Source organism: Mirounga leonina, unplaced genomic scaffold (genome assembly GCF_011800145.1).
Source record: "Mirounga leonina isolate KUSES-001 unplaced genomic scaffold, KU_Mleo_1.0 Mir_125, whole genome shotgun sequence".
NCBI classification, from domain to species: Eukaryota; Metazoa; Chordata; class Mammalia; order Carnivora; family Phocidae; genus Mirounga; species Mirounga leonina.
The window spans coordinates 50,309,533-50,336,179 of record NW_023270305.1 but is presented as its reverse complement, the minus strand read 5'-3'; the positions used below and the strand labels follow the sequence as shown (position 1 = coordinate 50,336,179).

The window sequence follows — 26,647 nt, the reverse complement described above, 5'->3', positions numbered from 1 at the left end:
TGTAAATGACCAACTCTTTACCAGAGAATTAACTTTCTCATATAAATAATTAAAAGTTCAATCCAAAAGAAATTCCAAATTCTGCAAGTAACCCTCTCAGACCTGAAAATTCCTACAAGTGACTGGATATACTGAGGAAAGAAATAAAACACAAAATATGATGCACAGAATATAAATTTAAAAGGAAGCATCACCTATTAAAACTTTATTTAAAATGATCCTCTTTAAAATGTACACAATTCAATAATGATAAGCCTTTGTTTTGTTTTAAGTGCATTTAATTAAAAGATAAAATTATTTAGTAAAATCTCAATATTAGCCTAAGACAAACTAAAAATAGTTTTATGTAAAAGAACAAAATTTTAAATTCATTTAACCATATCTATTTCATCACGAAAATTCATCTTTGAATTCTAAATAATAATTCTAAAAAAAGAGTTGTATGTATGTGTGTATATCGTGTGTGCGTACTCATAGTATATACAGACATTTAAATTTTACAGTAGAATTACTATTTATCTTATTTCAGCAAATTAATCTCATTCTATAAGCATAATGTATGATGTATACAGCATATATGCAAATTTTTAAATTTATATTGTAGTTACTAATACAGCATTGAAAAAAATTAAATGTCAGCTTGCCCATTTAAAACAAGGGAACAAGTAGGACTTTCAGCTCCACCTGTATTCCAAATAAAAGTTAAATTATATTTAATTTCCAATCATTAAAGCCATCTTTCATTGTAGCCATATTATCATATCTATATATCTGAGAACAGAAAAGACTAGAAAGAATAAAATGCTAATACTAATCATTACAAATTTTTCTTTTTTTTTTTTTTTTTACAAATTTTACAATTTTTCAAATTTCTTAAAATGGGTAAAACATATAAACAATTTAGGCATGGTGTGTGTAACAAAATGTTATCAGAATTTAAGTATGATACACTTATTTTAAATATATTAAATGATATAAATATGGTTCATTAAGAAAGTTTATGTTTACACAGGCATATATCTTATCAAAACTGGATAGAGATTTCAACGGTCTAAATTAGAAATGCCTACCACATATAATTCTCACTCATATGTTTATATACCTAAACAGTGGGAATTTATAACTTTAAGATATTTGTGCAGAAAGCTTAAAATATTTTTTAAGACTGAATCTTCAGGGATATTCAAGTTCCAGTTTTATAATAATTACACAAAAGTATAAAGTAAGCTTACATTCTGCCAGCTTCTGCTTTTCTTCTAAGTTACCATGTTCTGTCACTGATACTATGGCAGGAGAAAGAAGGAAAGAAGGAAAAAAAAAGTGGAAATTATTTTAATTAAAATACTTTGTATTTTAAATGCACACATATAATGTATATTATGCACATTGCTGAGACTAACAAATTATGCTAAATTTTTTAAAGGCAGTTGGAAAAAAAATGCCATAATGTGGATGTTTTCATTTCATAGACGTATTTCTTAAATTTGTAGTAAAAAGGCTTACACAGCACAACAGGTGGGCCAATATCCTGAGCTCACAATCTCATCAGATAGGGAAAAGAAAAACGGCAATGGAGTCTAGAACAGAAGCTGCTTCAGTCTGTCATCAGAATCATGAAGTTAGCCTATTAACCACCAAGCTAAGCACACAGGATGCCCACACAAGCCCCACTTCAACAGACCAAAACAGGAAGTAACTAGCTAGAAAGACCTTTTGGCCCATCATGAAACTTCTGGGATTAACAGGATTAATCAGATAAAGAAAATTGATCATTCACTCAGAAATGCCTATTTCAGATATCAGGTAAGGATCCAGGAGGCCAGCAACAGTGGGACCCACGCATTAACAATGCCCTCTACTGGGACACTGATAGATAAACGTGAATAGACTGTCCAGTTATCAGTTGGATCGGCAGTAAAATGAAAATTTTCATGTTCTTCTACAGTATTTTCTCGATATTGCTTTATTTTATGTAGAACAGATTTCAACCTCAGTATTTTTCTAAAGAACTGAAATGACTTTTTTTAACTTTAGAATTTAAAGCTCAAAAAGTTTTTAATAGTCAGTATTTTATAGTTTAGAATATTTCATTTATAAAAATTAGTTGAGTAGAATAGACAGTTTACCTGGTGGGTCTTTCTTGTCATAATACTGGTAGATCCCTATGTCTCTATCTATGGAAAAGAAGAAATAACATTAGATTATGGTAAAAAGTTCTGGAGAATAAGAAACCAAACCATATTATATGATACAGCAGGACTGGGGTTAGGGGGCAGGTAGGCGAGGACAGAAACAATCTTTTTATGTTACTATAAATTAATAAGTTCAAAAGTATCTGGACATGAGTTCATCTATTCTAGGGATATGCAGGAACTGGAAGGTTTATCAATCTAATCTAAAAAGATTTACACAAAACTACAAGGGCATGAGGAAAGGAGTAGTAAAAAAAAAAAAAAACTGAAATCAAGGAAGACCAACTTTTTTCTTTCACACTTCCTCTGATATTTTTCACGGGGTGGGGGTGGGGGCTAACAAAAGGAACTGCCACTAAGCAATGCCAAATGAAATTAGCCCTGTTTCTGAGCTATTGCTTTCTTTTCTCCAGTTTAGCTGGAAGCTAGTATGGTGTTTGGGGGAAATTTGCAGGAGAGGAAGAGAAAATTAGAAGAAACATACGTATGGTTAAGTTATCTGAAGCTTGTTTAGACTCAAAAAACCTTCAAAACCCATTCAAATTCAGGTGCTCTTCTGGGGGTACAAAAGCAAAAGCAAGGCTTCCCAGATGTTGAGAGTGATTTAACCAAGAACTCTGTCCTTGCAATTGAATTACAGGAAAACCAAATAATCGTGTCCATTTTATTCGTATCTGTAAATAGTGAAATACCTTTTTCTTTGAAGTAATAGTTGTTTCCCTCCATGCAAAATAATTCTAGTTACTAACAAAAGGATACAACTGTTTCTAAAGTAGTGGAAGCAGTACAGGCTGCCCCCTAGTGACTGACTGCTCCAAACTTTCTCAAACTGAAACATGAAACTTGAAAAAAAAAATGTATTATAGCTATAATTTTTATTTTTATTATTTTAAACATTTATTGATTTATTTACATAATCTCTACGCCCAACATGGGGCTCAAAATCACAACCCCAAAACCAAGAGTCACATGCTCCACCAACTGAGCCAGCCAGGTGCCCCATATAATTAACTTTTCAAATAGAGTTTTTCAAAAGAGTCAATCCTGTGTACTTATTAAAGCTCCATTCTATTCATCATGCCAATAATTGGGACACATAATTTTTTTAAGATTTTATTTTTAAGTAATCTCTACATCCAATGTGGGGCTCAAACTTACAACCCCGAGATCAAGAGTTACATGCTCTACCAACTGAGCCAGCCAGGCACCCCAGGACATATAATTTTAAAGACTACAGTTATTTCTATTGGATAGGTTGAAAATATATAATAAGGGGTGACTGGGAAAGGTCATAAGTAGCACTCCTAAGATACTGATAATATTTTATTTCTTGCGTGATGATTTTATGGGTGTGTTCATTTTTTGATAGTTCAAAACATACCCTTATGATCTTTATACTTTTCAATACATATGCTATACTTCAATAAAAAGGTGGGTTTTTTTAAAATCTAAGAATCATAAGCATTATAAACACAGGTAATATTCTCTAGTATAATAATCCATCACTAGGTGCAGCCAAATATTTACAACTCTAGAACAGAACTATGAAGAACATAAAGGGCCTTGAATTTTTTTTTTAAGTTTTTGTATTTATTTAAGCAATCTCTACATCTAATGTGGGGCTCGAATCCACACCCCAAGATCAAGAGTCACATGCTCTACTGACTGAGCCAGTCAGGCACCCCACATACTTCTTTTTTTTTTTTTAAAGATTTTATTTATTTATTTGAGAGAGAGAGAATGAGAGAAAGCACATGAGAGGGGGGAGGGTCAGAGGGAGCAGCAGGCTCCTCGCCGAGCAGGGAGCCTGATGCGGGACTCGTCCCGGGACTCCAGGATCATGACCTGAGCCGAAGGCAGTCGCTTAACCAACTGAGCCACCCAGGCGCCCCCACATACTTCTTTTTAAAGAATATTTGCATTGATACCGCTTTGAGCTTTGTAGAAAAATATCATTAATTATGATATTACCAATGTCTTTGGGGGTATAAAAAGATTGCTATTTTTGGCTTCCTATCTTCTTAAAATATGTAATTCAAACATGGCAGGGCTTTAAAAAGTTCAGGTATACTGCTCAAGTCTTTCAACATAAGCAACACTGCCACACTGTATATGTTCTAGCCCTCTCCTCCTTAGAACTATTTTCAACTATGAGCTGTTTCTTCTGTATATTCCTCCATATTTATAAATAGTTTTCTCACTCTAATATTTCTTGATTCTTCAGTTGTAGATATTATCTATTGCCTATCCACTATGGAAATTGAGAATTCAGTTATCTTTTACCACTGTGTACCCCTCCCTACCTACAGACACTTGACTTACACTTCTCCCCATCCTCCCAATATAATTAGAGCACAGTTTTTGGTTAAGTCAGTGCTTACAATATTAATGAATACATAAACACTATTCACAACCGAAGCATGGGGTAGGTACACTATATGATTGCATTTCCTTTTTTTATACAACTTCCCTGATGTTAAAAATTGCCTTGTTTTTTATTTGCTTTAAAAGAATGTTAACACAGGTGCCTGGGTGGCTCAGTCGGTTAAGCATCTGCCTTAGGCTCAGGTCATGATCCTAGGATCCTGGGATAGAGCCCCACATCGGGCTCCCTGCTCAGCAGGGAGTCTGCTTCTCCCTCTCCCTCTACCCCTCCCCCCTGCTGGTGCTCTCTCTCTCTCAAATAAATAAAAGCTTTTTAAAGAATGTTAACACTAATTAATCTCCAATATACTCTCACATTTCAATGACTAATCAGTATAATTTTTTCATTGGCAACATCTCCCCTAGAGCCTCATGATCCAGTACTATTCTGGACTGCCCAACTTCTAGGTCTGATGCACAGATACTGTCTATTTTCCTGACTAGACAGATGTGCCTTCTGTCTTGGATTAATTCCCTTGTTTGGCAAGACACATATGCTCTGGTAGTTTAATGAGAAAAGGAAGGTAAATTTGGTGAGTATTTACAAAGCTGAAAATGTCTTCTGACAACTGACTGACTGGCTGGGAAGAGAATACTAAGTTGGAAATAATTTCTCTCTGAACTTTGAAAACATGATTCCATTGCTTCATAGTGTCCACTCTCAGTGTTAAAAAGGCCAAGGACAATCTGAGTTCCAACCCTTTGTATGTGATCCATTTGTTCTTTTTTTGCTATAAGATCTCTGGATTTTTTCTTTATGCTCAGTGTTCTGAAATTTCACGCTGATGTGCCTTCATATATGTCTTCTTCCATTCACTGTGTTCAGTACTTACAGGACTTTTCAACCTATAAACTCATTTTCTTAGTTCTAGGAAAATTTCTAGTAATATTTCTTTGATAATTTCTTTGCGTCCTCTTTGCTGCTTTTCCCAGAATTAGTAATTGAGTGTAGTATTCCTATGTTGAGACTCTACTATTCTTATCGCTCCTGTTTATTAATCTTATCTTTTGTCACAGCATTCATTTCACTTTTTTCTGTCAGATTTTCTATCTATTGTTTTTGAACTTCCTCTAAATGCAATCATACTATTTGTACTCTTTTGCAACTTACTTTTTTTTTTTGCCCAATATTATATTCTTGACATTCACTTTCTCTGTTGCATAAACGTATTTTTTTTTAAAGATTTTATTTATTTATTTGACAGAGAGAGAGAAAGCGAGAGCAGGAATACAAGCAGGGGGAGTGGGTGAGGGAGAAGCAGGCTTCCCGCCGAGCAGGGAGCCCGATGTGGGACTCGATCCCAGGACCCTGGGATCATGACCTGAGCCGAAAGGAGACACTTAACGACTGAGCCACCCAGACGCCCCGCATAAATGTATTTATCCATTCTCCTGCTGGGTTGTTTCTAGTTGCCTGCATCATGAACAGTACTATTATGAACATTTTGGTACATGTCTCCTGGTGCACAAGTGTCAGGGCTTTTGCTAGAGTATATACCCAGGAGTGGAATTACTGGTCGATAGGTGACATATAGCTCCCACTATACTAGATAATGTCAAATTGTTTCCTAAAGTGGTTGCACCAATTTATACTTTCACTAGCAGTGAAATAAGCTGAATTTCTTCCTGTGGTTTTTTTTTTTTTTCTCTCTTCTATTTTTGGAGAGAATTCTTTTGTTGTTGCTCTTTTGAGTTTAAAATTTTTTTCTGCTATTTTTAATTTCCAAGAGGTCAGAATCACTTTCCAGTGTTTTCTGAAACTTCTGTATTTTGTTTCTTGCTCTTCATATTTAAAAATGAGGCACTAGAAAACTGATTAAAAGCTCTGTGTACATGAAGCGGGCTTGCCAACTGGTGGGCTTCACTGATCAGCCAGGGACCAGGGTGTTTCACTGGAGGACCCCCTCAAATGTCAATGTCAATAGGTCTTCTCTTTGGGGTCGTGCAGTTGCTCCAGGCCCTCAAACTCCTTTCTTGGAAAGTACACAACTGGCTGTGACACATTGCAGAATCAAGTGGGATTAAGAGGACTTCACCCATCTGTATGTAGGTTTTCACTTCATCACTATTTTCACTTCAGTACCTTTCCCCTGTCTTCTTTTCCTGGGGCTGATGTCTCCAAGTTTAGAGCCTCTCTAATTAAATACTTCCACATGTATGAGAGGTGTCTCACCACTTCATAAGCAAAATTTCAAGTCCTTTTGTTGTCACCCTCATACTGAATGAATCCCCATCCTTCTGCAGTATCTGGCTTCTCAAATTTCTGTATCTTTCTGGAATTCTGAGACACAGAGTGGCTGTCTTTGGAATTCTCTTCTGTAGATATTTGATATTCAGATTTTTAAGTTTTGCTAATTCCTCCATCCCTTCCATCTTCCAAAAATTGCGTAATTGCAATTGTCTCCTCTCCTATTCTCTTAGACCTTGTGGGTTTATGCCTTCTTTATTTTAATTCATTTATTCTCATTTTAGAAGAATTTGGGGAGGAAGCGAATGTGTTTTTAAATCTACCTTGTTTAACTGGAAATTCTATCCTTAGCACATTTTAAGCAAAGTAAACTTAGTGAAATTATAATTACATTTGCAAGGCAAACCATCTTCTTAGTAATGATGCTAAAGGCATATAAATAAACCTCTCCTTCTAAATACTAGAGTTGTTTTGGATAATCAAAGAGGAGAAGATATTTTAACAGTTATTTCCTAACAATACATACTTTATGCTAAAATACTAATAAGCATCATTAAAACATACTTACGTTACTCCTGTCCTCCAAAATGTGAAATGAAAGAATATAAACATAATTAATTGTACATCTTAGCTGTATGTTTGAAATATTATCTTAATATCGAATAGAAATACCCTTACCATTAGCTAGCCTGCAAATATTTATGAATATATATCAGTCATTATGAACAATCCCAGGAAAAAACTGAACATGTATGTATCCTAAAAGGAAACTAATATTAGGCCAATAAAATTAATTTCATAACAGAAAATCTAACTCAAGTTGAAAAAATAACTTTTTCAGAGTAACTAAAAAGAATTATTTTTCATTAACCAATTTTTCATTAAGTATAAGAAAATAATGCAATTCTAGCTAGAGAATCCAGGCTCTAACCTTTGCTAATACTTACTTATAACATTATAACTTATATTTGAAAAATACTGAAATTAACCCAGAGCTCACTTACCCCCAATGTGTAAGGTATTCTTCAAAGACCACAGGTGCAGTTCAGTCAAGCAGAAAGACATCTGATGGCAGAAGAAATCTCTGTCCTGTTTAAAAAATAGTTAAAAAGAGATGCCAATTAATTATTGTCAATAAAACCAGATCCCTTAGAAAAATAACAATCATTTGACACTACTCATATTTGAGATATGGCGTCCATTAGAATAAACATATTTTAACATATCCTTGGTTAACCATCCAGAAATAAACTCTAGAAAAAGAAAAATACACTCTTCCTAAATGTAGTATGCCATCTCACTGAGAAATGTGGTAAGAAGAATATATGTATTTGAATTTTCAGTAACTTGTTTGATTTTTAAGGCTCTGAGTATATTTAGAATTATTTAGTATTTAAGCATTTTTAAAACATTTTAAGAAAAGGAAACATCTGTTAGGTAATTATTAAGTACAAACACATTTTGTGGTGTATTTTTAATATACAAAGCAAATATTTATGATCTCCCACATACAAACAAGCTAATTAAAGTGGAATTTGCAAGGTAAATCACTATTATAAGAAACATTTACTTAAAGGTAAACTGTGTAAAACCACATTAGCATTCAGAAAAGTTTGTTAATCTGCATGTCATGATAGATTCAGATATTCTACTCTAAATACATTAAGATGGAAAAAACAAGATAACAAAAACAGTTCATTGAGTATTTCCTCCCAGTTTTAATATCAGGGGCTAGTGATGGATATTACTGATACTTTTTCATGAAGTAGTATGTCATTAATTTGGACTAATTGGAGAAAGGCCAATATGAATCAGAAAAAAATGTCAACATTTTACAAATATTTTATAACTTCCAAATGTTTGCTTAGAAATACATGTAGTACTATACTATATGAATAGTTCACTATATATTAGAAATATGTAAACTACTGATACTTTCTTTATAGAGATAATAAAAAAATTGCTCTTTCCAATAAACTTCTGAATAACAAAGAAAGCTTGAAAAATATTTTATGACATCTTTAGACAGAAGAAAAAGCCCCCAGCTTCTTTAATATTAGGAGTGACTAAATATTTCCCATACTATTCATATGGGTGATAACCCAAAATAATTTTATTTTTAAAGATCTTATTTATTTATTTGACAGAGAGAGAGGGAACACAAGCATGGGGAGTGGAAGAGGGAGTAGCCAGACTCCCGCCGAGCGGGGAGCCCGATGCAGGGCTCAATCCCAGGACCCTGGGATCATGACCTGAGCCGAAGGCAGACACCTAATGACTGAGCCACCCAGGCGCCCCCCAAAATAATTTTAGACGTAGTACAAACTTCTTCCTTCCTTCCTTCACCGTTACATTTGATGTCACTGTATTTACAATAATCAAGAAAGAGATGCATGTTCAAATAACAAGATGCAGTGTGCCAATATTGAAATGGCAGAGTGAACAATGTAGCAGCATGGAAGAAGAGCCAAGCCTGCCTGGAACAGTGGGGCTCTGAGAAAGCTACAGAGAAGTTGTGAAATGTTAGCAGGACCTCAAAGAAGCATAGGATTTCACCAGTTAAACAATGATAAAGAAAATGATGATGATAACAGGCAACAGCAATACTTGCTAAGTACTGACCTCATTACAAGCATTGTTCTAAACGTTTTATATGTATTAACTCATTTAATTCTCAGAGCTACCCTTTGAAGTAGTACCATCATTATTCCTATAAAGAGGAAACTGAGGCACTGAGAAGCCACATAGCCAGCAGGTAGTTGAGGCAGGCTTTGAATATAAGCAGACTGTGCTTGAAACCAGAGCACTCTCGAATATTGGGCTATCTAGAGGTGTGAGAGGGAGAACAAGTAGTAAGGTGAGTAAAAGGATGGCATATGCCAAGCAAGGAAGTAGATTAAAAAGCATGGTAGAAAGTGATAGAAAAATGAAGCTGAAAATGGGTAACAAGGAAACAGGCTATAAAAATAATAGAGATGGGGCGCCTGTGGCTCAGTCATCAAGCGTCTGTCTTCGGCTCAGGTCATAGTCCGAGGGCCCTGGGATCAAGCCCCGCATCGGGCTCCCTGCTCGGCGGGAAGCCTGCTTCTCCCTCTCCCACTCCCCCTGCTTGTGTTCCCTCTCTCGCTGTGGCTCTCTCTGTCAAATAAATAAATAAAATCTTTAAAAAAAAATAATAGAGATATTTGGATTGATCTGAGTTCACTCTCTTCCTTGAACTAAAGTGCCTTAAAAGGGTAGTGATAAAACAAAGGACCCGTCAGTCCCCAGATCTATCCTGCTGTCACCAGAAGCTGGCTGCCACTGTATACAGGTATGGGGCAGAAGAGCTAGTGGACCTCAGCACTGTGAAAGAGGATGACGTTCCTTATCGGCAGGCAGTAGAGAAAAAGTGATACTAAGCTAATTACAAGTTTTTCAATTCAATTGGGCATTATCTCACAGTTGTCTCCTTGGGAGTGATTCTAGTGATGCTGCTATTACTCAAAATATTTCCAAAGCCATATTTTTTGGAATTGCTTTCAGTTAGTTTTATGAGGCTTATTTTGGGATTATTACTTTAGGGTTATACTTTTTTAAAAACCAAAATACTTACTGTATTAGAATATGTAAAATGCACCCTTCTCATGTGGATGGGTGAGGCCTGGAATGTTTGTTTAAAGAAACAATAAATAAATAAATAATAAATATAACTTTATATATAAATAAAACAAATAAATAAATAAATATTTACTTGCATTTAGTAAGCTTAATGTATAGGTTCTAGACTCTAACCGCCTGGTTTCTTATTCTAACTTCTCAGTTTACTAGCTAACTTGGACAACTAACTTATTTTTCTAAGGTCCCCCCAGATATAAAATGGGTATAATAAAGTACCTACCTCAGGACTATTTTGAGGGCACTTTTATTCAATTAATTTATTGTTACCATTGTTGTTGCTGCTACTGCTATTACTCAATATCTCTAGCATTATGCAAATTTATCTGGAAAAAACACAAGAACTGTATTACACACAATCGCTCACCTTAGATAGTAATTTCACAAGGTAAATGAATAAAAGAATAAGTACAAAGTACAATAGGGATTTTATGAAGGTAAAACATCTAGTTTCTATACAAGAGAAAGTATTTGAATTAGGACATGCAAATATTAGGACTAATATTTCACTGGGAACAGAGAGAGGATGTGATGAAACAAGAGCATATTTCCTCTGATATTGAACAACAGCAGTCACAACTTTTAGACTACACTAGAAAATAAAAATTCGCATTCTTCAATTTAGTGTTTACTCAGACACCAATAATTAGAATTTATGACAATGTGGGCAAAGACAAGGCTGAAGTTTAGTTGTTAGTAGCTAAATAAAAAAAACTTTTATTATGCAAATTAAATATGAAAATAATTTTATAGTTAAAGCCAAAAGGGCCACACCTTTACTTATATATCAAAAGCAGACTGCACTTGAAACTCTGTTTTTCCATTTAAGTCCATTCAATAATAAAGAATTTGACAACTTTCCCCTGATAACAGAAATGGAGAGCAAAGAATAATTTTCCTTGTAATCCACACTGGTTATTTATTTTTTTTAAAGATTCTATTTATTTATTTGTCAGAGAGAGAAAGGGAGAGAGCACAAGCAGGGGGAATGGCAGACAAAGGGAGAAGCAGACTTCCCACTGAGCAAGGAGCCTGATGTGGGACTCAATCCCAGGACCCTGGGATCATGACCTGAGCCGAAGGCAGATGCTTAACCGACCAAGGCATCCCCACATTGGCTATTTCTAAGAAGCAGGAATGCTTTTAACCTGAAAACCAATAGATCCGCTGCCCATATTTTTACTAAGTCTGAAAGTCCTAAAGTACTCAGAAATTACAGAGTTTGGGGAAAAACAAGCAAAATGAGGTCCATGGAGAGCTTCAAATGTCAAGTGCAAAGGCCACAACCCTTTGTATTTGGACATAAAGAGAAATCCTGAGAATAGTACAGGTTTGAGTCTATTATCTGGACTTGTCTTCCAGCTCAGCACCAAGGGTTCATGTATAGTCTCAATGGAGTGTGAAGACTGAGAAAAATGCCCTATTTCTCAAAATGCTCTGATATACAAACAACACTGCTCCAGTTCCCCATTAAAAAATACAGGATGGGGAGCTGGGTGACTCAGTCAGTTAAGTGTCTGCCTTAGGCTCAGGGCATGATCCCAGGTCCTGGGATCGAGCCCTGGGACCGCTGTGTTGAGCTGGGCTCCCTGATCAGCAGGGAGCCTGCTTCTCCCTCTCCCTCTGCCTCTGCCCCTCCCCCTGCTTGTGCTCTCTATCAAATAAATAAAATCTTTAATAAAAAAAAATACAGACAAAAGGGGGAGAGAGACATTTTGCTTTATAAAGGACCTCTTTGTGGCCCCCATAGGGAACATTTGGTGTAAGAGTAATGAAGTGGTTGTAGGGGATGATACCCAGCAGAAAGTAAGCAGGACTGGCAGCCCTTTGGATTAACATACTCAGCAAGAGTGGTGGTATCCAGACAAAATGGATCCACACTCAGCAAAAGTAGACATGGTGGCCAAGAAGTAATCCATAAAACCTGGAGAAATATCAGCAATAATCAGTTGATGGAGCAAGCCTAGCAAGTAGTAGGTGAGGCAAGTGAGAAGAAAATAGCCAATGTCCATTAGTAAGTGATTGTACTTGTTTATGAGCACATGAGACAACTCCTGCCGACTCCCCAAAATATATATAATTAAGGAGGAGGTTTTGCGGGAGTCATGCTATAGCAGGCTGGCCAAAAATAGTCAAATGTGGGTTATTTATCCTTCTTTTCCCCTGAACTTTAAATATCTGCTAGTACGACCATATAAAACTGAAGAGAATTAATGGAGTAAATAAAACAACTTTATAAAAATCTAAAATAATAACTAGATGGGCATGGTGAGAGGAGACCAAGGCAATATCCTTTTTAGTCCTCAAGATATTTTGCCATCTTTTCACTGTGCAGGTTTTTTTTTTTTTTAAAGATGCAGACCTTTAAATCTTGCATCTTACTCAAGAATACCACTAGTTAAAAAGAATGCTGGTTATTTCCTTGTTTGAAAAATTTGCCTGGAGGAAATAGTCAAGACTGAGCTCGTATTATTCAAATATTGTATTAGTGCATAAATGGTTGTTTTGAAGGAGGAAAGAAAAGAATTTCAGAAGAATGCTGGATTTTGCATTGTGGGATCAGAGTGTGAGCAGGGATTAAAAGGGTAGAGAAATAGGGAGTGCCTAAAAAAGTTAGCTGAGAAATGCTGCCCTTACTCAGTGTCCTTGTGCATTTCTCTAGGAATAAAACCCAATGCACAATTTAGAACTAGAACAAAAGTAGCCATTTAAGGGGAAATATGAAAGAATGAATGAATGAATGGAAAATATAGCAAAGAATTATCCAAATGAAAAGAACAACAGGAGGAAAAACTTAAACAACAACCAAATGCCCATATTTTTTATTTTAAAATAACTCTTAAACTTTTACAATTTTTTATTTACTTTAATTTTGTAAGGTAGTTGGTGACAGTCCCAGATGTATCAGAAGGCCATTCTGAATCTAAACTTCCAGTCTCCATAAGAGAATAAGAAGCATGATTTAAATTAATCTTGACATAAATCTGGATGATTGCTCCTGTAGAGGGCAGAATGTATGATAGCCCAAATTTTGAGGACAGAGATGAGAGGATCCTAGAGGGCCTTCTTTTTACTTACATTTTTAAAAGGTTTAAAGCCTTCCCCCCAAAACAGGTTACATAAGAAAAAATTAATATTTATTTGCCTTAAGAGTAACTGTTACCATACAGACTAAATTTTAAGTAACATGCAAAATAAAAACAGTTGTGCTAAGATGCTGTAACCTGTTTTGCTTTTGATAATTTTCTTTTGAAAAATAAAAACTATGTTTTAGAGGTACAGATTTCTTGCCACTAAATAAATCTGCAAAATACATGTCTTCTGTGGTTTCTTAAGTCAGCTATTTTGACTGTTTTGGGAAGGAAGCTTGAGGGCAAATAAAAACCCTAATGTAAAATATGATGGGAAAGGAAAGAATTAACAAATAGAAGACATTGCTGTGGTTTAACAAAGATAAATGACACCAGGTGCCAACAAGGCATTTAAAATAAATGTGTATCAGCACAATACCTCAGAGAGCCTAAGGGAATCTTTCTTGGGCATAATCCTAGAGCATACACTTGTTATTTATTACCGATAGACTTTCTAAGGAATCTATTCACCAATTCAAAATGTACAAAAATAAAGACAACTAAATAGCATAAATTTAAGATAAACCACTGGTTTAATTGTATTAGGTGTTTTAGTCATCAATAGGTAATTTTCAAATTACACAAAATACAATGTATCCCCCCATAATCTTTTGTCAATAACAGAATCATACTAATACCTGTTAAGCATATACATGAACACAATCAATGTCACATTATCAGAAATTAAGATTTTAAAAAATATTTAATATTTAATTTAATATTTTAAAATATTTTAAAATATTCAACACTAAACCAAACAATTAAGCAGTGATAAAATTTGTGTAAAAGGACAGGAGTCTCAAAATAAAAAGACCTCAAGCTTGGATTGAACCCACAGCAAAAAAGACTAGAGTGTTAGAAACACCAGGTCATTAGTACCTCAGAGAGTCTTATGATATTATATTAATTATCAATTAAATTATATTAATTAAATATTACCAATATTTTGAGCACCTTAGGTGTATGACATTTTACTGTGAGTCCTAGATATGAAGACTTACAAAGTAGGGTCTCTACTATCAAACAGCTATAATCCAGTGTAACAGATAAAATAACCACAAAAAATATGAGGTTTGTGGTAAGTGCTAAACAAAGGGTCAGGGGTGCTCAGTAGAGGCTCTAGTTTGATAATAAAGAAATGTTCTTATAAAGTAGAAGGGCATTTAAGGATTATTAGATTTTGAGAGAGGGTGAGAGCTAAAAAGGAGGGAATAATATACAAAAGCATAAGTTGCAAGGCTTATTGGAGAAATAATAAGCAACTGGGTTGGTGCACAAATAGAAGAGAGAAATCACGGCCACACTAAGGAAGTCTGAATGCCATACTTAGCCGTCAGGACTTTACATCTGCTAGGTAACTAATGAGGAAGAGTGACAAGTTTCTGATCTGGTAAGGGATTTTAGAAAAAGTAATCAACAGATCAGAATTGTTGCTGGAAGATTAACTGGTAGGTGGGAATATTGGAGGAATAGAGGAATAGGATACAAGTGACCTGACAGGTAACATTAATATTCGGTAACAAGAACTTGAAATGGGATGGTAGCAATTGGAATGTAAATAAAAGAACATTCGAGTCATCTTTTGAAGAAAGAATCAACAGCATATGGGGATTAATGAATTGTAGAAGTGAGAAAGAAGGAAGAGTCTGGAGTAACCACCAAGGAATGGGGATCTGGTTACTGCTCAGATAGTGACCCTTGCCTTGAACATGGCTCCACTGAGCAGGCATGTCTCTAACACATGTGCCAGTATAGTCTGCTCACGACTGCCTTAACTACTCAATCCATAAACCTCAATCCTCCCAGCCACTGACATGGTTACTCAGTCTCCTATTTTACTTTTCCCTTGCCCCTCAGTTTATAACTCTGGCTCTTCTTCTTCCTTAGACTGTGATTCAGCTTCGTCACTCTGGTAAAGGACTCACAACTATCATTTTTCTTAGCCACACCCAGTTCACAAAAACTCCTTAGCCCTTTCCCTACCTTGTTTATTCTAGTTTCAAGAACAGGAGTTGGAATAAAACATATACAGAAACAGGTTAGTCTAGAAAAGGAGGAAGTTTTGCCAATGTAGGCAAATTTTTGACACAGTGGGAATTTAAGGTAAAAGTAGATATGGGTAGAAATATCTAGCTGGTAGCTAGAAATACAGAAAAGGGACATAGACTGTACCAAAAGTATCTTGGGATTTTCTGAATAGAAAGTTAAAAACCACTGAATAAGATCCCAAAAGAAAAATAAAGTCAAGGATAGATATTTTGGTAATTCTCCAACAAGAAAACAATGAAAAAGAGATTAAGGCAGTATAGTGTCAAAAAAAAAAGACAACACAGTGTCAGGAAAACCAGGGGAGAAAAAAACGGCGTTATGCGTTTTTTTTAAATGGTTAGTGATGATCAAACTTGTTTCTGAATTTCAATGTAGACATGACCTCAATATAGTTTAATGAGAAGTAATGTTTTATCAAGGACACACAGATTAAGTCTTCTAAAGAAGGTATGGTTCTACTGCTCTGAATGCTAGGCTGTGAGCCAAAACTGCCTCAGTTCTGATCTAGCTATGACAAACTTACCCCAAACCATTCAATCTCTCTGCCTCAATTTCCCCACTTACAAAAATAGGGATAATGATATTGACCTACATTTATAACAATGCTGTAAGGATTAATTAATGTTGTATAATGCTTTGAAGATGAAAAGGACTGAGCATTATTAGTTGGTATTGCATAAGTAATTGCCTATAATACTGAAAATTTTATCCTTTAATTTTATTCAAACAGCAGTTATCACATAAATGTTCTAGCTCCCTTAGTGTCATTTACCTTCAAATTATTATTTTTAATGTATCGAGATCTTTTCTATATTATATCATACATGTTATTTCATAGTATATAAAGATTTGATCAGTTCAGAAGTCTAGAACAACTTTTCAACCTAAATGTTAAGTATAAATATTCAGGACATACTTATTTCCTAATAAGCACCCACTACAGTATTCAAGAAATGCTAAAAGGTAATACTTTAACTATGAAATTTCAGATTTAATAAATAACACTAAGCAATTATATGGTAAAGGCAAAATACAAAAGCACAAAGCAATGTGTTAAAGCACGGTCTATGATGTCCTTATTTCTAAGACAACCTATACAATCTAAAAGTGTACAAAAAATGAAGAGAGAAACTTGTAAATCCACTAGACAATGTCTGGTCTTTTGTTTCTTCTTGGGTTTTTTAAAATCACAATACTAATACATGCTTATTGGTTTAAAAAATGCAAATATGGAAATATTTGATGTTAAAATGACTCTGTTCTTCTCCCAGCTGCCCTCTCCACTGTGAAGAGAGCCACCGCACAGCATAGCATGTGGCCTTCCAGATTTTCTTGATGTACTTACAGTATGTCCACACCCATACTTACTTGTTTCATGTTTTTGTAAAGACAAGATTTTATTATACATACCATTTCCTTTTTTCACTGAACACCACAGCATGGATGTTATCTGTCAGCATACACAGATTTACTTCCTTGTTTCCCAATAGCTGCAAGATGTTCCACTGGATAGTGATCATAATTTACTTAACCACTTACTTAACATACACTCTGTTTCTACTTTTTGCCTTATAAATAATACCTTGAAAACATACATGCATACCTTACATTTTGATAGATAATGCCAAATTGGCCTCCAAGATGACTGTGCCAACTTACATTTCTACCAATAACATGACTTTTTCCCTGTATCCTGAGTAACACGGGGAATTATCAAAGTTTCACATTTTTGCCAATTTTCTAGGTGAAAATTGGATTCCTGTAGTTTTCAGTTTCATTTTTCCATTTATTTTAGAGCTCAAACACCTTTTCATGTACTTTTAAGCAATTTTGTTTCTTTTATAAATTACTTGTTCCTATCTTTGTCCATCTTTCTACTGAATTCTTCATCCCTTTTTTTGTATATTAATAATATTAATCCTTCATTATATAAATTGGACAAATTTAGCCCTTTTTAAAATTTTTTCATCAACTTCATACCTGAAGAAAATAAGAGAATATAGGATTCACGTTGTTTTAAAAATTGGGCATAACCTAACAGAAAGCTTTTTAATTCCACTCAGCTCTTGCTGTGCAAAATGCCTTGGCCAGAGGTGGTTCTTCACAGCTGCTCACAATTGGTCAGATGATGCTATTTCTAGATGAAGCAAAAGGCAACAGATTCCTATGTTCCAGGAAAAACTGTGCATCATTCTTACTAAAAGAGGTTAGAGGAAATTCTATGCCTAGAAAGAAAAGTAGGAGTCCCTTCACTTTCCCAAAATAAATTGTGGCAAAAATCTTTACAAATCTCCTGTTCTACTTAAATTTGGAAAATATTTCTCTAGAGCATTGTTTAAATTGTTTAATGCATCTAGTTAAATAGATTTTTGTCAGTTTAACATTTTCCATACTGTACACAGTTTTGACATTTAATTTCTCAATGGCTTCTTTATTGTGGCCTGTTTCCTTTTCTTTCTACTCATTACATGCAACAAATTAAATTTCACTAATATTTAAAGATCAGTGTTGACCTTTGCATAGCCATTTTCTAGGTTCCTGTTAATACAAACATCTTGTTTGCTGATGCTCATTTTGAATATTTTGCTGCACACAGTTTCCATTATTCCAAAGAGACTTGTATCTAGTTGAAGTACATTTTTCCATGACCTTGCAAAATAATTGCAATGGCTTTTTAGGGGAAAAATGGCATTTTAGGGGGAAAAATGGCATTTTAGGGGAAAAAAAGTATGCTTGCATAAGCAAATAATAACAACAATAATCTTTGCCTACCACCACCTCTACCATATGTACCCGCCTTTTTTATCTACAAAAATATGGACTTAATTCTTCTCTTTAGGATGTATTTCAATCACAGCAATGAAAACACAAGAAAAATAGAAATGTTGGCAATGTAATCATGATAATTAATTTGAGATTATAATTCCATAAATATAGTTTTATGCTATACTTGGATAGGAAGAAATGGGACTTTGAGGAGCGAATAAACTGAATTTCAGGAATAATTCCTAAAGAGCTGAGTTAAAGACAAGAGAACACCGAAATGCTCTTATCTAAACCAATGCTAACTGCTGAAATAATTTGTCAATTTAGATTTACTGTTTTAAAAAGCATATAAATCAAAGACTGCTGCAAAGTGAGCAAGAATGAAAAAAGATAGAGATCCTTTCTCTTCAAATAGAAAAGACAGTGAAAAAATTTGAAGTGGCCTCCAGCTATACCACCTCAACCTTGTCAGATTTCACTTGTCAACACTTTGATGACAGATTGCCACCCCCTCCTCTAAAAAACAAACCCTAGTAACTGTTGAAAGAAATGGCTTCTTATAAAAAGTGGAATATCTCATGCAATTTGATAGTTGTATACTTTAAAATCTTTTTTTCCTCAAAAGAGACTTGAAAAACCTTTTTCTGTGGTTTTTATCAAAGCTTAAAAGCTAAAGAACCCTCCCAGTGTGGGGAAGAAACGGGGTATAACATTTTTAAATACCTACTTAATGCACTTTATATTCATTATTTCATTTAATCCTCACAGTAACCCTCTGAAATTATGTACTAAATTGTGCACATATCTGCCTGCATATGTATGGTGTGTGCGTGCATAAAAGTATTTTTCTGGGCAGGGAATAGCAGTTTCTCCAAAGAGTCCATTTGTCTCCCTTCCCCCAACTCAAATCAACTCTTGATAGACTCTAAATCTCTTAATTTACAGATATGAAAACTGAGGTCTGGGGAGGTAAAGTAATTTGTACAACTTCAGTCAGTTTGTTATAGGAACAGTTAGGGCTAGAATTCCTGTCCACAGATTATCAGTGCAGTGCTCTTTCTACTCTACCTCCCTCTGCCTAAACGCTATGCTAAATACAGCCTTTTAGTTAAGCTTCTGCTTAAGTACCTGAGACAGGTGTCAGTTTAGACTTGTATAATTAATCCATGGCGAAAGATACAAATGAAACCTATTTTCTGGCCAAATTTAATTTATTTTGCTTAGAAAGCCCTTGGAGGAAGTTATTTGAATGATGATTTAAGGATTATTTTTAATTAGTATATCAATAGTTTGTAAGTAAACTGATATACCTAAAACATCTGATTAAAACTGGTATTTCTTAGGCACTAAAAAATCTTCACAGTATTTACTTAACAAACTTCACAGATAATACAAAAGTAAGCTCCAACATGAATTATTGTTTTATAGCTGATTTTAAATACATTAAGGTCTTCTTTTTAAGTTACTGCATTACATCAGAGAAGGTTTATTTCTATTTTTACTACCCTTATTTGGTAGTGACTCTCATTAAGTTCTCAGCTCCTCAATCTCTATGACAAGTTCTTAATGAAATGTAAACAAGTCCTAAAAGCTCCCAGTTTATAAGAATTCTTCAGTGAATCCTTTTATATTGTGATTGGATCTTCCTTCACACTCTTTCTTCCCTGATTGGTTATTTTCACCTTTACTAACGGTATGTCACAGCATCACTTATATAATACTTTTAATGTTTTGTTTCAGTGGTTGAATGGAAAACCAAAGTAGGTAACTTAGGAAAGAACAGCCTTCTCTTATTGAAATGAAGACTGTGAATAACCACTAAGTTCCCCTGAGAAGGGATCAATTTCACCTTAATATATTTAACACAGGCATACATCATCATGGCTTAAAATGTTAATAATTCCCTAATGAGTAGAAAATTATTAAATAATATTTAAAATCAGTAGAATAAAACAAGGAAGATTCTAGATTATGATCATGTTTTAACCTAAAGCCCAAACAAATCATGGATTCATAAAAAATGTTTCCCATGCTTTTCAGACTGGACCCTATTTTACCGAGTAAATAGGATAATGTATTTGAAAATATGTGGCAAATGATCATGGTTCAATAAATGTCAGTTTCCTTTTCCTGAATATTCAATATCCATAAAATAGAGCCTGATTGTAATAATAGAAAAGGAAAGTATACTCTGATTATTTTAGCGTTTCACTGGGTATCATTTCACCTTCAAGTTATTTTAGTTTGGTTCAACCTACATTTGCAAAGCAACTACCAAGTGCCAAAATGGGCCATGCATTGTTAAACCCCCCAAGAACTTGCACTTGAGGAGGTCATAACTTAGTAGGGGATGGGGTAATGGTAAGAGAAAAACGATGAATACAACTACATATGAGTACGGAAAATAAAATAGAACCATATCCAAGGAAGAAAGTACAGAGAAGAAAGTTATTAATTCTAAATCTAATAAATCCCAGCCACAAAAATTGAAATCATAAATCCATTTTCAGAACCCGAGGCCTCTTTTAGAGAAAATGAATACCCAGCATATTACTGGGTCATATGTATCTACTGTATGATTCACATTTGATGGTTTCTGAAACTTATATATCTTAAAATCAATGTATACATTTAATATAGTGTTGCTTTTTATCAGAATTTGATATTAAATCAATAGCACTTCATAATCAATGATAAATTAGAATCAAGGAAATATGGTATATATCAAGTTCGATTGGTTTCTTTTGGTAGCACAACCAGCTCCAAGAAAGCTGGCAACATACACAAAAATCCTGCATAGAGAACCATTCTAATAAAGATAGGGGATTGAGAACATATAGTTACCTTCACTCCCTTCCAAACCCACACTAAAATGACAATAAACAAGAAAAAGAAAACTCTCAAGGCAAAGAGAATTAGAAGATAACAAAATAGTTATCAACAAAATTTTGGAGAGTAAAAAGCAGATGGACAAAAGGTCACTGACAATAGATTCAAAAAAGTAGAAAACCAAGTACATATGGAAGGTAGATGGCTGAGAGCCAAAGAGTTCATGCACTGGAACTCTAGAAAGGCTCAGAAACTGGAGGCACCAAATACTTTTAAAGGAATGCCTATGCTTAGGATTGAAAACAAGGGATCTGTTTGAAATTCCATGTAAATAATACTTAGACTTCAAGGTGCTTTTCTCTGCCAGCACAGCTGGGCAATCCTTTCCTACCATATAAAAAAACTGTAAACTGACTCTTGAAAGGTTGTATCAGAGCAACTACTTAAGAAAGAAAACATTACTGAAAGTAGGAAAGCTACTCTGAAAAGAGGGACGAAAGGAACTCTTGGAAATAAAAATATGAGAGCCAAAATAAATAATTCAAAAGAAGACTTGGAAAATAATGTTGAGGTTATCTCCGAGAAAGAAAAAAGAAATGCATACTTAAACACACATGCGTGCATGCACACACACATGCAGAGACAGAGAAAGAAAAGGAATTTAGAGAATCAGTCAGATTAATCCTAACTTACAAATATGACTAAGGAAGAAAACAGAGGCAATGGAAGGAAGGGAAGAAATTACTAAAGAAATAATACAAGAAAATTCCCCAGAACTGAAGTACATGAGTTTCTAGGTTGAAAGAAATTGCCAAGTACCCAACACAATTATTTGCAAAAGACTCACCCCCTAGGCACATCATTATGAAATCTCAAAACACTGGAGATAAACAAAAGTCTTAAGTTTCCAGAGAAGAAAAAAACAATGACAAAAACAGGTCACTTAAAAAGGATCAAGGCATCAGACTTCTCAACAGCAACACTGGAGCTAGAAGACAAAGGAGTACTGCTTCCGATTTCTGAAGGAAAATTATTTCCTACCTATAATTCTGTATGTAGCCCAACTGTCACTTCAGTGTGAGTTAGAATAAAGATGTTCAAAGAGGTAAAGTCTCAAAAATTAATTATTGTACATTTTTTTACAGGAAATTACTGGAAGATGTGTTCCACCAAAGGATATAATAAACCAAGAAAGAGGACAACATGAGATTCAGGAAATAAAGGATCTAATACAAAAACAAGGAAAAAGGATTTCCAAAATAGCAATGAAGGGAAATCATACAAGGATAACTATATCTAAGGCAGACCAAAGGAGGATAGCAAACTCCAAGAAGAATATTGCCAAGAAAAAATAAAATTGAAAGTTAACAGATTACCTGATGCATACAAATTTACTGAAAGAAGATTTACACTTCTGCTGGGGAAGGTGGGAATGAGGAAATAATAGGTCTATAAAAAATAAGCAAATTTGAAAAGTAAGGCAATTTTTTACTGCGCAAAAAAAATTATACAAGAAAATGTAATCTTAGAATGTTACATTGCTAAACTTTGATTATATACCGTTAGAATACTGTAGACACACAATTTGGATTAACCAAAAACCGTGGTATATCTGCGCTGGAAGGGAGAGAAGTGTGTATGGGAGGGGTAAGTGCTAAGGTGGGGGTTAAGTTCTCTTCCAAAGTAAGAAGTTAGTACGTTAAAAACTAAAATTTTCAAAATGAAAAATAAGTAAGGCATGTTGTTTACAAACATAGAGGTAAACACCAGAAGAAATAACTAAAGAATTGAAAGTGGTGGCCTGTGGAGAGTGCTGAGAAATGCAAATGGCGTTCATTGTTAGTGATAAGCCCTGTAGAACTCTGACTTTCTATACTATGTATGCGTGCCATTTTGATTTAAAGAAAAAGTTTCCCACTTCCTCCCACGTTTATTCAGAACACATATGCAGATGGAAATAGCAGTGAACACTTGAGTAAATGCTTCATCCCCGGTGCTTCACTCACTCCTGTGCTAATGCCTTTAATGTCTTGGTGGGCATCTTTTATTCTCCTTCAACTGATACTCTGTTTAACCACTGCAATAGCAGCTAATCCTACTACTTCAACAGGCACTCACCATGAATTTTTCTGGGATAATTCACCACTTTGACTTTGCAACATTCCATGATGTCATCTGGCATTTAAAAATAGGTGCAAAACTGCTGAGCTGCCCACAGTTAGCATTTATTATTTAGGAGATGAATATTCTGTAGAGTGTCAAACTAACTTAAAGCATCAGATAGACATTAAACACCCAACTACAGATATGGAGCTCAGGAGGGAAATCTAGAATAAAAATATGGGTTTAGGAGCCAATTATGTGTTTGAAGCCATGAATGTGGATGGCGAGAAAGGGTGGTAGCTAAAGGAGTTTCAAGACAGAGGGAGGGTTTATTTTTTAAGAGAGAAGAGACATAAACTATCAATTATTCTCATCACTCCTGCATTTGCAAACTCTTCTCCCATCTCCTCCTTTCCAGAGGAATTAGACAGGGCCAGGGCTGCAAAGAGCACAGCGTCAATACTTGGTTTTGGTGCCAACTCAGGCTGCAGCTGTGTGTCTGTAAACAGTACAGTTCAGAATTTGTCACAGATGGTGCCAGCCAATGAGAAGGTGTCTAGGTATTCAAAGCAGGGTTTGCTATTTTTTCAGTAGTTAGTAAATATTACATGTCAGTTATTATCTAACAAAAAAAAGATATACATATTTTAATTACAAAATATTTTTTAAATGTATAGCTCAATACATATGAATGCATGGTGGATTTGGCATGAACACTGGTTTAACTCTGCATCCCCTTCCATGAACATTCCAATGTACACTTATATAAAGTACCTAATTTATTAAATTGATGTTTGACATGATTTAGTTATTTCAAACATCAGTTTTATGGTATGACTTTGTTACAAATTATTCAATATGTGGCATACTCAAAAAGTGCTTTAAATTAAAGATACTCAATAAAAGGCTTAATACTCTTAATAAAGCAATGGTCAATTCCTGAAAACTAAATTTGTGCTGGGTGTTGTTAACCTCCTATATATAAATCACTGATTATGCAAATAAGGAAATATGTGTAATTTGCTTTAGAAATTGCATTTACTTGTTTTTACATGAAAAATCTCTAAGGTTTTAAAGTTATTCATTTTATGTTTGATCAAGAAGAAAGTTTTCTTCTCAGCTAATTAGAGAGTGCCTACTGTATGGTGAGTGCTTTATATGCATTTCCTCATTTAGACTTTAACAGCAACCATATGTGGTAGTATTTTCCTATTTTATAAAGTAGAAAGGTAATGAGCTATATTTTTTTAAATTTTATTTTATTATGTTATGTTAATCACCATACATTACATCATTAGTTTTTGATGTAGTGGTCCTTGATTCATTGTTTGTGTATAATACCCAGTGCTCCAATTCAATATGTGCCCTCTTTAATACCCATCACCAGGCTAACCCATCCCCCCCCCTCCCAGAACCCTCAGTTTGTTTCTCAGAGTCCATAGTCTCTCATGGTTCGGATGAACTATATTTTAAACACAAATTTGTCTAATCCCCAAATCCATCATTTTGTCAGTACATACTTCTTTCATTGTAGGGTATACTAAAACCATTTTTTAAAAAGTTCTGACTGCTCTGCCTCATATTTCAGCTGCTACAGCTGTCCATGATGCTCAGAACCTTCCTCTGCAGATGCCTGTCACCCCTAAGCCAGAGGGAGAGGGTGTAGCCAGAACCATGTTGTGAAGACATTTAAACAGCCCATGAAGAAGACCACTTTGGGGGAGGGAAAGCTGGCCCCCTGGCAACAATCAGCAACCCTTTGCCAACCAGATGCTTGAGTCTCCTGGGACTTATATCCACAAGTTCCAGGCCAGCCATCAGATCACTGCAATCTCTTGAGAGATCCTGAACCAGAACTGCTCATCTAAGCCACTCTCAAATATCTGATATACACAATGAGGATAACAAATGCTTATTTTTTTAAGTTCTGATATTCTTTTATTAAATATATAAGCAATTCATTTTGAATGTGGGCAACCTTTCCAGGCTTACCAACAACTCCTTTCCCTTTCCCAACAAAATGGAGAACATTATGACTATAAAGAAATACCCACTGTTTTACTGAAGGGGGTGGGGTGGGGAGAAGGAGACAGAGGAGGGAGAAAGGAAGAGAGGAAGAAAGGAAAAAAAGAAAAACAAAAACCCCACCCTTTCAAGTTTTTCTCAGTATTAGTCACCACCCTCATGTTCTCTTTGCCCTTCTTGGCTCACCTTTTTTTTTTTTTTTAAGATTTATTTTATTATTTATTTGAGAGAGAAAGAGCAAACACGAGCAGGAAGGGCAGTGGGAGAGGGAGAGAGAGAATCTCAAGTGGACTCTGCACGGAGCGCACAACTTGACGTGGGGCTCAATCTCACGAGCCGGAGATCATGACCTGAGCCAAAACCAAGAACTGGAGGCTTAACCAACTGTGCCACCGAGGCACCTCTTGAATCATCTTCTTCTAAAATATATCCTAAATCTTGCTACTTCCTTCTATCCCAATTATCTCTCCAGTTTAGAACACCATCTTATCTTGCCTAGAGTATTTCGTGCCTCTGACTGGCCTCCCATTTCAACTTTTAAGCCATCATAATCCATTTCCCATAGAAATATAAAAATATTTTCAGATTTTTAATATATAATGTACAATATGTAATAATAGTTAATATAATATAAAATATTTTTAAATATACAAATTAGACCATTTTATCTGTTTGTCTGAAGCTCTTCAAAAACTTCTCATTGCATAGGTCTTAAAGACCTTACATTGGCTTACATACCCCCATGTGAGTTGGCCCCTACCTCTTCTATATAATTTTCCTTCACTCCCCCTAGAAAGACAAGTTGGGGTAAAACTGTAAAGACCTTCAGAAAAAATGCAGCAAATCTGAACTTTATCCCATATGTCACTAATTTTCAAAGTTTTTTTCCTGGTAGACCACTTTTTCCTTCAATAAAATATTACACTAACTCCAACATATAAAACTTGTAAAAGTAGAGATGCTCTGGTTGAAGCAAGGTCCAGAGGCCCATCCCAACCACTAATACCAACAGGCCAAATGGTTACATGTGGGGGGACAGCCTTTATTTCTCAATTTCTAGTTATACTACATTGCCTGGATTGACCTTCCATGGCTTAACTTCTTTCCCACATTTTGTCTTTTAACTCTGAGAATACTTCTTTGATTTTATCTTCCAGATTATTATTTCAGTCTGTAGTTAGATCTATTACATTGTTTTGCTCTTCTGATAATCAGAAAGACATATCTTGAACAACACAGGTTTGAACTGAACAGGCCCACTTATACCAGACGTTTTTCAATAA

General features: G+C 34.9%; 1 protein-coding gene across 13 annotated transcripts in view; it reads right to left on the bottom strand.

Annotated features, from left to right (window-relative positions):
• Nucleotides 1-26,647, bottom strand: part of WDPCP (WD repeat containing planar cell polarity effector) — a 476,454-nt gene that overhangs the window by 362,933 nt on the left and 86,874 nt on the right. For 8 of the 13 annotated variants that reach the window (XR_004678560.1, XM_035001441.1, XM_035001442.1 and 5 more), the window contains 5 exons: nucleotides 10,685-10,787; nucleotides 10,400-10,447; nucleotides 7,809-7,893; nucleotides 2,127-2,174; nucleotides 1,233-1,283 (listed from right to left, as the gene is read on the bottom strand). Coding sequence is in view for 12 of the 13 variants with exons in the window: in XM_035001441.1 (XP_034857332.1) it covers nucleotides 1,233-1,283; nucleotides 2,127-2,174; nucleotides 7,809-7,893; nucleotides 10,400-10,432 (217 nt within the window). In the remaining variant the exon portion in view is untranslated. The remainder of the gene's footprint in view (nucleotides 1-1,232; nucleotides 1,284-2,126; nucleotides 2,175-7,808; nucleotides 7,894-10,399; nucleotides 10,448-10,684; nucleotides 10,788-26,647) is intronic. The other 5 variants (XM_035001446.1, XM_035001447.1, XM_035001445.1 and 2 more) reach the window with 3 other exon arrangements.